The sequence below is a fragment of the Oryzias latipes genome, chromosome 5 (assembly GCF_053564925.1).
Source record: "Oryzias latipes strain Hd-rR chromosome 5, Olatipes_Hd-rR_3.1".
Lineage (NCBI taxonomy): Eukaryota > Metazoa > Chordata > Actinopteri > Beloniformes > Adrianichthyidae > Oryzias > Oryzias latipes.
Genome location: NC_136241.1, coordinates 25,303,061 through 25,318,003, shown reverse-complemented (window position 1 = coordinate 25,318,003; position 14,943 = coordinate 25,303,061). Strand labels below are relative to the sequence as shown.

Sequence of the window (14,943 nt, the reverse complement as noted above, 5' to 3'; positions counted from 1 at the left end):
CATGCCCGCGTACTCAGTAATGACCCAATGCGCCCACTTTCCAAACCACTAGAGTGCAGCATTAGGGCACTGTGCAATAGCATCCCTCCTACGTCGTAAGTGCATGCAACAAACATCCTTACACAATTTTCACAACACACTTACGAAAGGCACGACAATTGTATGTTCCATTTTCATGACGTCCCTTAATGTGGCCTGAAGGAAACTACAGTACACACCCACGCTCTCTTTAAGATGTGGCCGCTCCTTTCTACGACTGTCTATGGCCTGAACAACCCAAAAATCCGCAGCACCCCTACAAGTCAACCCCTGTGCGGGTGCATGTGACTAAGGCCTTACATTTTTTACTTGCAACAAACAGCATTTAAACCATGGAAGCACTTTGTTTGGATTCTTTTTTCCCGACATGTTTATGTACATTTCCACTGACGTAAACTGCACCCAAATTCATTTGCAAGTGAACAGAGGCATTTGTTCTAAAGTGGACCAGATTTCAGGTGAGCCAACAGCAAACTGTTTGAGTAAAATAAGCGCTAGCAGATATCAAACCTGCAAGTGTGACACAAACGGTCCTAAAGTCTGGAGAAAAGACAGCTTTACCTCTGACGATCAGGTTTGCTGCAGCAGAAACTGTGTCGACCTCGGTCTGCACCATGCACACGTACTTCCCGGCATGCTTCAGCTGGACGTTCCTCACCATCAGGTCGCCTGCAAACCCCTAAAGGCCACAAAGACCACATGTTTTAAAGGGTTGTTTTCAGCGTCCAAATCAATGATTACAGCAACACTTTTAGAAATGCTTTGATGCACTTGATGCTGGTTCACTTAAGTGGTAACCATAGATTTGATCCCCCTGCAAAAGAATAAGACGTTTGCCAGCTGTTTTTTGGTTAGAAATGCCATCACTGTGCTTCCTTGTCAGTGGGCCGCAAACCAAAGGAATCATAAATCTTATAACCGGGAAAATGCAACACTGCTTTGTTCCGGAGGAAGCCGGCTGATGCGCTCATACAGAGAGATCTGCTGCAGGCTGTCACCAACATCTGCCAGCTGCTCAGAATTAACTACAACAGGGTGTTTGACACACCCGCAAATAAAATGAAACATCTCCCCCGGTGCTTTCCCAGAAAATTAGTTCTGCTTGAAAGTAGAGGTGGAGCTCGGGAGAGACTCACTTAATGGCCTCGCTAAGAAATTGATAGAAGTACTGTATTTTAATTATTCTTCTGTTTTGAGTAAAGAAAAGTGACTATTTTTGAATAGAAACTGAACTGAGCTCTTCAGTTAATGAGTCAATATTTAGTTTTACATCCATGCTTAAAATACAAGTACGGAAAGTCATTTGCTTAATTTAGCCAGAAAAAGACGTTTGGTACAAAAACAATGGCACATTTATTCACAAACACCAATTATTTTTTGGCTCTAAGATGGACATTCAACTAAACCCGACGGCCAAACAAGCCGAGCTGTTTTCTAGATTTTCTGCGCACTTACAAGCTTGAACTTTAAAAAAAACCTACAGTGTGCCATAAATATCCGATGGCCTTCTATATGGATAAATTCTGGTTGTGCTTGTCGATGTCTAGGTGTTTTAGAGGTATGCAATAATAATAGATAAAATTTATCTGCGGTGAGGCGTCTTGCCCAAGGACACAACGACGGTAGACTGGAGGAAGCAGTGATCGCGCCGCCGACCCTTTGATCATTGGACGACCTGCTCAACCACCCGAGCCACTGCCGCCCTGTTTCTAACTGGCCCTGACCAAGATATTGACACAGCGCTCTGTCAAAAAATCTCTTTTTTTTCTGAGTTGCAAACCAAATCGGGGTTTTATGTCAACCCACCTAATGTTGGACAGTGGTATTCTGAGGTTGGGCGTTAGCGTAGTCACAGTAAAGTTTGCTTTAGCCCTATCGGTCTGTTTTTTACGTATTAAAAACAAGCTTGGGGGTTATTGTTAATGCTCTAATGCCGCTAACATGTAGGATGGACTGTGTTTTGCTGGGTTTGTGATGTTATATCAAGTCAAAATAGTAATGAAATAAAACTCAAAAGCGGGTTTTATCTTGGCACTCATGTCATTTCATTAGATGAGCAAATATTGATCAAAGGCAGCCAGTAACTAAACAGAGGAACATTCTAAACATGGTCAAAAAAATGACCTTAAACATTAGACAGCTGCCCTTATGGGTGGATGCGCGGTCTGCAGTGGTGCGCGGTCTTTCTACGGGCATCGTGCGAGTCCAGGTTGACGTGAACACTTATACAAAACACAAGTGCAAAGTGAGGGTAAAGACGTTTAGATGCAGGCCTGTTGTACAGATTCTTTATTTTTTCGAGAGCCGGCCCCCAATTTTGTGAATCGGTCACTATCGAGCCAGTACACACACCTTCCTAGAGTGTGGCGCAAGGGCGCCGTACGGCGGCATCATCCGTTTGTCATAAGTGCGCGTAACTGTTGTTAGCCTCACAAATACGACACACACTGGTACCACACAAAAATGACACGCTCCATTTTCAACTAGTCTCAAGGGAACTACAGGATACAACATTGCTCTCCTTTAGATGGGTCTTGAACCTCCCCCGTTCTTCTCCATGACCCCTCTGCGGGCCAAGACAACCCAAAAATGCGCAGCATGCATGTGACAAATCCTTTTCCTATTGTTAAAGTGTTGCATATCACCGGAAAGTTGCTTTTCTCATCTTTTGGAACCCGTTAAATTCCCCAAACGCTTATAGAGCGTTTGGGGAAGCTCTGGTGTGGAAAAGTTGAGCCTCAACTCAAACCTCAGAATCAAAGCAAAGCTCAGTGCAAAAAGATTCCATTTTTGGGTGACCTTTGGTCATATTGAACATTTTTTTTTCTCAGTTTAACTCTTTAAAGTAAAACATTGAGCTGCTAGCTACAGGTAAATATATTGTTGGCAACACTGTCAAGCTTTGATCAGAGTTCACGTTTTGCTTCCAACCACCCATGGCCCATGTCAGTCTGTCTCAGATACAAAACAAACTCGATATTTGCCATAAATTGCATCACACTGGTACCTACCCCTCCAATCATCTCAAAGTGATCCTGCCTGTTGAAATCAATAGCTTTGCCGTTGAAAAACCACTTGAAGACGGGGCTGAGGGTCGAATCGCTGGCAACCTCACAGGGCAGCACCAGACTCTGTCCCACAGAAGCGTCTGAACTTAGAGGTGGAGCAATGATCTTGGTGGGCTCTGCGGCGGCAGAGGAGGAGATAAAAGAGGATCATTTTTCACTGGCGACACAGAGAGACTGTGCTGCTATAAAATCTGGGCCAATGAAGGAGGTAATAAACCTTAATTTTCCCTGAATAGAGAGACAGATTCTGGTCTATCAGCATAATTAAGTGACCTTAAATAACCAGTTAGAAATGAGAAGCCTCTTGCAAGCTGAGCAATGAATAATTAAACTCACTGCAATCACAAAGTAGGCTAGTAAGAAAATAACAGACTCTCTGTGTAATCGTGATTGTTTAAAAGCAAAAAACACAACAACAAAAAAAACAGACAGAATGTCTTAAATGAAATGAAAGGACCCCTCAGTCACAGCTGTGGCGGCCGTTCGCCTGCTCGGTTACATGAGCAATAATTCAAAGCTGACAAAACTGCAGATGACTTATACGTCTGTCAGAAGGCGGCGGGGGCATAAAAGGTTTTTATATTTATTATCAATTTCATGGTTCAGGTAGTTTTTTTGCGACAGAACAAAAGCTGAGAGGCTTTTATTTAGAAGACACTGGATTCCAAAAGTAGCGTCCATACCTTTCACCACCAGCAACCCCGAGCTGCTCGACGCTCCAAAATGGTTTCTGGCCACACATGTGTACCTGCCTTCATCCAACTTGGTAATGTTGGTAACGCGGAGCGTCCCATCCTCCATGACCGTCTGTCTGATGTGAGTGACAAAAAAAAGGAAAACACAACAAAAGGTCTCTCATTTGCTTAATTGGCTTTAAAAACAACAACAAAAAAGCAGTCTAACTGTCTGAAGCAGAGCGTCATTTATTCCCGTTTAGATGCAAGCTTCAGTATCGGCTCTAAAAGTCTATTTGCACACTTCAGAAGATGACAATTATGACAGCTGAAGCAGAACGAAGCTTTTGTGAAAAACAAACAAACTGAGCTTTGACAATAGAATAGCTTTAAATGCCCACGATAACAGAACAAAAGCTTTGGGAAAGAAAACAAATAAATGAAAAAACACTGGTAAATCTAAAACATTTACATAATTCAGAGTTTAAAAATTACAAATGCATAAATAATCACTACATCTGAACCAGCAGCTTTTAGTTTACACAGCAGTAAATGTACTGTACAGACTATTTTGGACTCCGTCAGCGCTGCTCTCCATCACCCGTTCTGTCCATAATCTTTATAGACAGAACGTCTCTGCACATCCAGGTTCTGTAAAGGGGACCACTGGATTTCCTTAGTACTTTTTGAAGATTTTGTTCAGTCTGTTTCATCAAGCCGGGACTTCAAGCACGCCTTGGGATGGTTAGCGGTCAGTGCGAGTCAATGTTGCCAAGTTGGAGTCCACCGGAGAAGGGTAGAACACGAAAATCAACGTGATTATTATGCTGTTTGCATTCAAGTCAGTAAAATTTTTGAAGAGCTCAAAACCAAATTCACATAAAGACCCATCAGTCAAAACCTTCAACGGACATCTGTGGACATCGACGAAGCACAAACGCAAGACATTTATGAATTACGTACATCACATCAAGTATAGCGAAAGACCAAAAATTTCATACGTGGCATTGTCTCTGTGTGACATGACCTTTACCTTGTGTATTTTAAGTGTTCACTACAGCCCAAAGAAACATTTTTGCTCTACTGGTTCACACAGTCTACAGTCCAAAACTATTTTGCAGGTCACCTGCTTGCCCCTTTCCGGTTTGCCCATTTTTTGCCCGCAGACAGCTCGTATCCACCCCTAAGGGCAGTTGTGACTAAGGCTTTAGTGAAACACCATCTATATGCAGCAACAAAACACAAGGACCATTTCTGAAAAAATATTATTCACACTCAAAAAGAAGAGAGCAAATCTACATTTCAGACAGAGAGAGAAAAGGATGTAAACAGTTGTTTTTTTCCAATGCAGAGTTGAGGTACGCCTGCTGTTTGACAGGCCTGCTGTTCCGTCTGCTGTGGAATTGTCAGACGAAAGCCCCATTAATGTTTTAGATGACTTTTTGAGTCTTGAACTAAAACTGGTTCTCTGGATGCGTTTCTCTCCCCAGTTTCTCCAGCTCTCACATAAAATAGAATGAAGATCAGCAACTAAAACAATCAATATCCATCCAGCAGAGCGAGAGGAGCCGGGTTTGTCTGACAACGCTCATTTCTTTAAGAAACATCCACAGTTTCTGTTGAAACAATCCACTGGGTTTTCATTTTATTGCTAATAAAACAATAAATGGATTAAATAAATTTTGTGAAATACTTTCAATCTATAAAGATTGATTATGCACATAGATAAACGTCCAAATCTAGTGTTGATTAAATCAACTTGTTGATAGAGGTTGGGGTATTGGTTAAAGCATCTTTTCGGCACAAATTCAATTTTCAATTCCTGCATGATTATGTCAGATTAAAACGAAAAAAAAGAATACTCAGCTAGAAGCTGGAACCCCTATCTTCAGCTCCTCTGAGAGGACACACAAAGGGGTGGGGTTACAAGCCATCTGGGAAATGAACCCTCTTAAGAGAAACTACGGTGGCCCAGAAGGGTCAAAACACAACACATTAACTCACAACACAAAAACTTACCTCACAACACAGTAACTCACAACACATTAACTTACCACACAACACATTAACTCACAACACAATAACTCACAACACAACACAATAACTCACAACATAACACATTAAATCACAACACAACAGATTAACTCACAACACAACACATTAACTTACCACACGACACTCAAAACAACAACACAATAACTCACAACAGAACACAAGCTTCTCTTGTAGAATAAACGTGCTCCCTCCACAGCTCACTGTGATGTTACTTTTTGTTGTGAGTTAATGTATTGTCAGGTAAGTTATTGTGTTGTGAGGCAAGTTATTGTCTTGTGTTGTGAGTTAATGTATTGTGAGGTAAGTTATTGTCTTGTGTTGTGAGTTAATGTATTGTGAGGTAAGTTATTGTGTTGTTTTGTGAGTTAATGTATTGTGAGGTAAGTTATTGTGTTGTGTTGTGAGGTATTGTGTTGTGTGGTAAGTTAATTTGTTGTGTTGTGACCTTTCTGGGCCACCGTTAGAGACCACCATTCCTGGTTGCCAATTGGAAGTGTTTAAAGGTATACCACAAATGAAAATGTAAAAAATGGCTGTTAAAAACGCATCCATTCTGGCTAATCCAAAGGTCAAGGTTTCACTGCTAACTGTCAGTGAGCAGGCCACACCCAAATTTAGATTAGTTTTCTATTGAATATATTTTTCAGCCCATAAACTCACTGGATTATAAGGTGTGAAGGCAAAATGAATGTTCTATATTCATTCATAAGGTGGACTAGATTGTAGGACACGTGAAGTGAAGCAAAACAAGTAAAAAAGTGTGATATGACTACATGAGCCAGAACCCCTAAAGGGACCAAGAAACAGGCGATTGGTCAGAAAAGTTAATGAGAGGTTTCACAAGAGAACTGTGCTATTCATCAGGGGCTCCTTCCTCTGCAACAAGCATGTCTGTTTCTGCATACAATCTACAAATATAACATCAGCCTGGATTTTTAAATTCCTTTAAATATCCATACTTGTCTACCAGCTGTCCCCAACTTACCCCCTTCCTTATATAACCTCATATTAGGGTGAGGGGGTGGGGGGTTTAGCCTGCGATGCGCCTTGGGGGGGGGCTACTTGGGAGTGGCCCCCCTCCTATGGTTGCCGTATGGAGTGGGCCCCCCCTCTTTCGGTTTTATTTGCACCTTAGACACGTAGGGTCCTTGGTAGGGGGGGTGCTTGGACATCACTGCAAGCAAGCAGCAGATGTCCTCCTGGCACCCTACCCGCCAATTTTAACCGCACCTTAGACATTTAGGGCCCCTTGGTGTGGAGGGTGAGGGGACATCACTGTGAGTAATCAGGAGATGTCCCCTTAGTGCCCTACTCGCCAATTTTAACTGCACCCCCCTTAGTACACACACCCCTCCCCCTTCAATATATACATTCAAACATAAACACACACACATGCACACAAACACCCTCTCAAACACCCATACACGCACACACATTTTACAAGGAAGGTGGGACCTGGGTCCATCTGTCCCCTGCCCCGTCCCTGGTGGGGGGTGCGGGCCTCTTGGCGATGGCGGCCGTGTCCCTTGGGTGCCGGCTCCCTGGGCCCGGCGGTGCTCTCTCCGCGCGGTGGGGGGGTTCATATTACACCTGAGCCGGGGGTGTTCGTGTCCCTGGGGGGTGGGTCCTGGTCCTTGCCCCTGGGCGCTGGGCCCCGCCAAACTTCCAACATGGCCGAGCCTGGTCGGGCCATATTTATAACATCCCTTATGGGCCGCCCTTTTTTCCCCGGGGTTCCCCCCTCCTGGGCGGGGGCGGCGGGCCCCTGCCTTGCTCCTACCTGGACCAACCGTGGGCCGGGTGGGTGGCTGCCTGGAGTGCGGAGCGGGTCTCCCTTGGGGGGTCCTGGCTCGTACCTGGGGTCGGGGCGGGGGGATGCCCGGAACTCCTGGGTGGTGGTGGGGTGCTCGTCTGGGGCTGTGGGCGTCCCTCTCCGGTGGGGCCCTGCGTTGGGCTCTTCCGGCGCGGCGGGGGGCTGCTTTCCTGGCTGGGCTGGGGCGGCGCTCTCTTTCCCTCTGCGCCTCCCTGCTCTCTGGCTCTGGGGGCCTCGCGGCGGTCCTGCTGGCCCTGGCCTGGGTGGCGGTCTTGGTCGCCCGGGCGGCGGTTGTTCCCTGCCAGTTCCCGTGTGGCGGTGGGGGGATTCCGGCTGCCGCTGCTGCTGCGGCGGGGGTATGGGTGTGGGGGTGGCTGGGCGCTCCTCCTCCTTCTTTTCACATTCCACCATCCATTTTAGAAGAACATAAACACTCACCTGAGCACAGGTGTTAGCTCACCTTTGCACTAATAGTTTGCATGATTGAATGAATGAAAGATTTCACACTAGTTGGTTTAAAGGCATAGGTATGCGTTCGTGAACACTATCTGTTTTGTGTGCATGTTGACATGTGGACATTTCTGCGGCTAGCAGGGGTGTTGATAATATTTGAGTGTGTGTGAACAGGCCCCGCCCTTTTTGTACTACATTTGAACCGTACCGTAACGATAAACAACCAGTAAACCTGTCTGCTCTATGCTGCTTCATGGTCTTACCCCCCTTCCCCTCCTATTATCACCCTCCTACCCCCCCCTCTCTCTAACGTCCCTCTCTCTTGTTCCCCTCTTTCCTTTTCCGTCCGGTCCAACACCAAAGATTTTCAAACATGATTGAAATTAATAAAGTTTGGCCTCAATTACAAAAGGGGTTTATTCAGACATACCTTTGGTTTGTCTGAAGATGAATAACCCCTCTTGTTAGAATAAAATATGTCCAACACAAGAGGCCCTCAGCTCTCATCTGTTTGCCTAGCTGTTGGACAGGACAAGTTAAAAAAAAAAAAAAAAAAAAAAAAAAAAAAAAAAAAAAAATATCCATACTTAACACAATCAAGTTAGAGTGTGATCTGTTCTGAATGTGATCTGGTCTGAATGGGATCTGGTATAAGTGTGATCTGGTCTGAATGTGATTTGGTATAAGTGTGATCTGGTCTGAATGTGATCTGGTCTAAATGGCATCTGATATAAGTGTGATCTGGTCTAAATGGCATCTGATATAAGTGTGATCTGGTCTGAATGGGATCTGGTATAAGTGTGATCTAGTCTAAATGGGATCTGGTATAAGTGTGATCTGGTCTGAATGTGATTTGGTATAAGTGTGATCTGGTCTGAATGTGATCTGGTCTAAATGGGATCTGATATAAGTGTGATCTGGTCTGAATGTGATTTGGTATAAGTGTGATCTGGTCTGAATGTGATCTGGTCTAAATGGCATCTGATATAAGTGTGATCTGGTCTGAATGGGATTTGGTATAAGTGTGATCTAGTCTAAATGGGATCTGTTATAAGTGTGATCTGATCTGAATGTGATTTGGTATAAGTGTGATCTGGTCTGAATGTGATCTGGTATACGTGTGATCTGGTCTGAATGTGATCTGGTCTAAATGGGATCTGATATAAGTGTGATCTGGTCTGAATGTGATCTGGTATATGTGTGATCTGGTCTGTATAGGATCAGATTGTAGTCTGGCAAAGAACAGTTTGAATTTCCTCTTACAAAAAATTGTTTGTCTGTTTTTTGTAGAATTTGACCTTTGTTTGACCCATTTTTTAAATCTGATAAACTACAAAAACAAGAACGAAAAAAAAATTGCAGAAAATACTTTTTCGTTTACATCCATATTTCTCTTTTTGGTGAGTTTGCATGGAAACCATGAAAGTAGCAATAGTGACGTTGTGTCAACAGTAGAGAACTCATCTTGGGTTGTCTTCTCTCCAGGCTCAGACACAGAGGTACATTTGCATTCAGCGGGTGCCTTTAGCAGCCACACATTCCAGTGAATCTAAAGTTTGCTCTCCTCATTTGACCCCTCTGCCAGGAGGGAGCAGTGAGCTGCAGTAACAGCAACACTCTGGACCCATTTGGTGGTTTAACCCCACAATCCAAGCCTTCAAGTTTAGTTTTGCATAGGTTAGGTCCCAGTTTTCGAGTCTTTGCCACACAACCACCCATTGGAAACTCTTCTACTATTCCAATTAACTGGTTTGGTAAAAAGTAACTTCTATCTTAATACCCAATCAGCAGTCCTGGAATATTTGAACACTTTTAACAACAGTAAAAAAAAAAGTTTGCTTTTCAAACTGTGTCTTAGGAAGTACAGATGAATAAGAGAGCATTCGCACAGCCATACCAAACTGCTTAATCTCTCCATTTAGCAACACAAACTGAGTCCCTTTGTGTAATTGATTTGCATGCTGCGTTTTGTGGGAGTCAGATGAAGTGTGAAGTCTTTTGCTGCTGTTCTCCCTTCTCTCTCTGATCAATATGTACAGCCGTGCTCCCATAGAAAATCTCCCAGCTCTGCCTCACAATGTTTCCACTGGGATGGATTATTTATCATGTTTTCAATGGGCTGCTTTTGAGGGAAAAAAAGAGATGCGTTATTGAGGCGCCGCACATTTGGAAAATAATAGAAACTCACAGTCCGGAACCGAGTTTGTCTGCAAAGCAGATAGTTCTTCACGTTTGTGTTTGTTCTGCACCTCATCGCCCCTCAGGTCATGTTCTGAGTACACCTCCATCACTCAGCCTTTGATATTTTTGTCAATAAATAACTGCATGTCAGGCTTGCTCTCTGTGTACGGGCTTTCCTGCATGGCCGGAGTGAATACATATTAAATCTGGGGGTCAAAATGAAGTAGTTTGATTAGTGAAACGCTGCTAAAAGCGTTTCTCTTTGGCTTAGATAAAACCAGAGGTCAAAAGATGGGCTTCATTTATGCTCCTAGGAATTTATTTGAGAAAAAGAAGATAAGAGAGAAACAATTTTATACAATAAGCTGTGTGTTTTTTCTGAAGCTTATCATTTGCTATTAGATGTGAATGTAAACTTACAAGAATTATTAGAAGAAAAAAAAAACTTCTGATTTACACAGAAAAAAGAAACTAGTTGATCCAGCTTAAATTATTCAATTTAGGAAAACGTAATTAAAATTAATTAACTAACTTTCATATGATTAAAAAAATCGATTATAATCAATAAAAAGTGCCATTTGGACTGAAGCATTGCAGATTTTTTTAACTGTTTCTGTGACACTTTAAATTTTGCAAAGACTTGTGACCATATACAGTAGTGTTGTGTAATGTTCTAATTATGTTACATTAGTGTTATTTTTATGTGGGAAAAAAGTGGACTAGAATAAACTAAAATGTAAATGGTTTTGCCATGAATGTACACTTGATTATCTTGGAACAAAATACAAGGAATCTGGAAAACTTCAGCTGCATTGTTCAGTACACAGGCATTTTCTTCTGGTTGAATTTTTGGCCAAATGTCCTGGATCAATTTTAGGTCAGTGAATCGAATTGAATTGGATCGTCCAAAATAAACCAATATCAATTGAATCGTATGTTAAGCTATGATATGAATCGAATTGCTGTTTAAATCAATGGTTAGATACCTACATGGTACACACCAGGCATTTGATGAGGGTTCTTTTAGCATGGCGTTCACCCTGGACAGTCGTTACCTGATTCCAGTGCACGTACTTGCAGTTGGTAGAGGCTTGGTGCGAAATGTTGAAGTGGTGCAGATCTTTTGGCTTTTTTTTTCACAGCTCTTCTGGGATTTATGAAAGATTTGGTGTCATAGAATTCCAACCGCGCACAAACTGCACTTATTAATTTCTCCTCCATGATCAATTTTCAAACAGTTGGCTCTTCACTACCAAACCGGAGTCCCTGATTGGCCAAAGTTCAACTGGTTTAACTATTAACACACCTTCAATGGCCACTTGTTTTGTGTGTAAAGCCCAAAAACTGACTTTAAAATTTTTCGCAATGATGCATGAAATACCAGAGTTTTGAACGCAGAAGCCTGAAACGCGCATATAAGAATATACATAGACTTTTCATTGGATGTGGTGGCTGGAACACACGTGTCATAGGTCTTGATTTATTTCATGCAAAATTCTTGTAAATTTTATATAGTAGAACAGAAAGAAGAACCAATGTTTTAACCGGTGTCACTTTGTCCCCCAGAGAGAAAATGACACAAAAAATGTTTCTGAGGAAAGACCCCCACCCCCCACCCATATGCATGGTTTTCAGTCAGACAACTCTTGCAGTAAGAAATATTTATTTGACATAATTAATTTTCCACATTCTTTAAGTTGGCATTCACATCTTTTTCGTTTGGCATAAGGCTCTGTTCAATTCCATGAGAAATTTCCATAAAACTTTCGGGTAACAAAACCCCCCTTTACGGAGCCCACAGGTGGAAGCCGGGAAGGAGGGAGGGGCGAAGAATGAGCGCTGAAGGTAAGAAAGAGAATGAACAACTGCGCACCTGGGCTTAAATAGGACGCTGAGCAGGTGAGTTAATTGACTGAACCGCCCTAGGGTAGTTACCTGTAAAACACTGCTGCGTGTGTCTGCCTGAAAAAAACGACAAGTTGTCATTTCTTACCTTTCCACAACATAATGATGCAGGATATCCTGCTTTCATGTGGGAGAAACCCATCTTCAGAAGAGTTATACTAAAGGGGTGTGAACTTCAGGACAGTTTTTCTGGGGTTATCTGAAACAGAATCCAATTTTCTCTATTTCCTTATATCCTGCCCAGCTTACAGGAACCTCCCCGCCCCCCACCCAGTGACTAATCACAGGAGTTGTTGTGTGTCTGCACTCTTGTGTGTATTAATGTTTGCTAAAAAGACACAGACGTTTATAGCTTTCATGTCTCAGATGCTTCTTATGCTAACTGAAGTTTTCACTAAAGGATGGAGTCAGGTTTTTCCCATACTCCTCCTCCCACATCTGCCTCCTCCAATCCTTTGAAGAGCTGTGAAACAGCTTTGAAGATGCAAACTGTTACATCAAATTAAGAAGTTTTTTATGCCTCTAGAAGAGATTTTCCCCTTTATTTTTTGACTGTGAAGACAACGTTTCATTGACCTAACAAGGACATTTAAAACAACAAGGGCATCTGTACCATGTGTGGGGCTCTCACCTCCCACCGCCTCTTAGAAGATCACTTCCTCTCCACCACAAGATGGTGGCTCTGGGTGATGCGTCAGGGCGACATTCTAGCACCAGCTCTCCGCCTCTCTGGAGAACCGTGGCTTTTTTCACCGGCCTCCGTGTGAAGTCAGGCGGCGATGCTGCGGGAGACGCCCAGTTTGAAGCCATTTGTCTCGCTTTGTGGACGGACGTAGCTTCACATCAACAAAATGTCAAGTGCATCACGGGCAATTACAGAAATTACATCTCACCGGCAGCCTGGCTCACTTTTCGAGCAATTATGGAAATAAAAAGAAAATGCCATGGTCCTGTGGAACGCTCTTTCACACTGTTTTCACAGAAAAGACGTGCAGTCACTTAACTAAAAACACAGTGGTCAGATTGGTCAGCTGGTTCCACCTCTGCTGTGTTGGAGGTGACCAGAAAAATTAGGAATCCAGCATTTTTTTGTTTTGTTTTTTGTAGAATGAATTTTCTTAAAAATGTAGGTATAGAGAAAACAAATAAAAATATTTAATGAAAGCAGGGTCTTGTGCCACAAAAATATGTTTTAGGACACATTCAATGGTTGGTCACACAACCAATCACACAATTTTGTGTGAAGTTCAACAGAGTATTAAGGCCATTATAAAATTAAATAACAATACATTTATAAAAAATAAAGTCATAACAATACTAATACTCTGTCATATTAGAAATTTTACACTTCCATAACTTCTTTAACTTTCTTTCGCAACCAAATATAAAGCAACAATGTGAGCACTGATTATTTCAGGGAATTTTTAAACTAACAATTTTTTTTGTTGCCTGTTTTTGAGTCTCTTTAATCGCCATGATCTGAGTGTAGGACTGTCACACAGGAAACCTGGGTTCAATTCCCAGTGCGTGCAATGAACTAAAACTAAATCAGTCTCACCTCATCCAACTCAAACTAAATCTTCGTGCTTCCGCCTATCTGGGTGTCCCTGTGCTTTGAAAATACAGGGTTGTGTCAGGAAGGGAATCCGGCATCAAAACTCTCTGCCAAACTGTTGATTAACGACCAAATTAATGGTCATTAATGAAAGGTCTAAAACGTTTTCCAGTTGCAAACAACAGCTGGACTTACCTGCAACTTTGAGCTCAGCACTGGCGTGGATGGATCCAAAGGCATTCTGAGCAATGCACTGATACATCCCGGAGTCTGACAGAGCAATCTTTGAAATTGTCAGTGTGTTGGCTTCAGTGTGGATCCTATCCTAAAGAAAACAAACCAGGGTTTTCACACATTTTGGGGTTTTCATTCATTCAGAAAATATTGTTTGGTGCTTTTTTCTTACATGTGTTGTAAGTGGTTGGCCGTTCTTTAACCATCTATAGGTGGGCCTGGGTTCACCAAAGGCTTTGCACTCCCACTGCAGGTTGGCATCGATGGCCATTTGAGCATCTTTTAGTGTTTGGCCCCAGTGTAGATGTTCCACATCTACAGTAGAGATGGGGTTAGAATTAATACATTTAGTTACAAAAGTACAAAGCACATGTATTATAAATTTGTTGCAACAACAAAACACTCTTGATCACTGGAAAATACGTATTTACCCGTAATCTTATTTGATACCTTAAGCTGGAGAGCTGATAATGTTGATTAAGGCCATGAAATATTTGACAAATCCTTCTGTCAATATGTTGAATATTGAATATTTTCATTTATCCGGGCGATGTTGTTTTGAAGTTGAGTCATGGCATCTGGGCCTAAAGTCTTTTTTCTTGAAGCGTTTTACCATCATCCAAGTGGCCTCATCAGTCTCGACTCATCCAAGTGGCAAAACATTTCAAGAAGAAAGACTTTGAGTTCAAATGCCGCCACTCAACCTGAAGACTTTCTGCCAATGCCAAAGAGATTGTTTTAATGTCACTATGCACACTTGTTTTCCCACTGGCACCTGACTACTGCACCTGTAAGATGGATCTCACTAGTTGGTAATAAGAAAGTGATGGACCTCCAATGGAGTACGTAAGTTGATGTTCTGCTAAACTACACTGGGGTAATATTTTGAGTAAGGACCAAAAAACACGTTAACTTCAGAGCTTTATTTCCAGTGTTGACATTCTTTGTGGTACCATAACTATTCAA

The 14,943-nt window shown here is 42.5% G+C and overlaps 1 protein-coding gene across 1 annotated transcript in view; it reads right to left on the bottom strand.

Annotated features, from left to right (window-relative positions):
- Positions 1-14,943, bottom strand: part of cntn6 (contactin 6) — a 60,804-nt gene that overhangs the window by 34,440 nt on the left and 11,421 nt on the right. Inside the window, exons 8-13 of the mRNA XM_078947539.1 lie at positions 14,150-14,292; positions 13,939-14,068; positions 12,820-12,970; positions 3,791-3,918; positions 3,051-3,223; positions 601-718 (exon numbers count right to left, since the gene is read on the bottom strand). Coding sequence (XP_078803665.1) covers positions 601-718; positions 3,051-3,223; positions 3,791-3,918; positions 12,820-12,970; positions 13,939-14,068; positions 14,150-14,292 — 843 coding nt within the window. The remainder of the gene's footprint in view (positions 1-600; positions 719-3,050; positions 3,224-3,790; positions 3,919-12,819; positions 12,971-13,938; positions 14,069-14,149; positions 14,293-14,943) is intronic.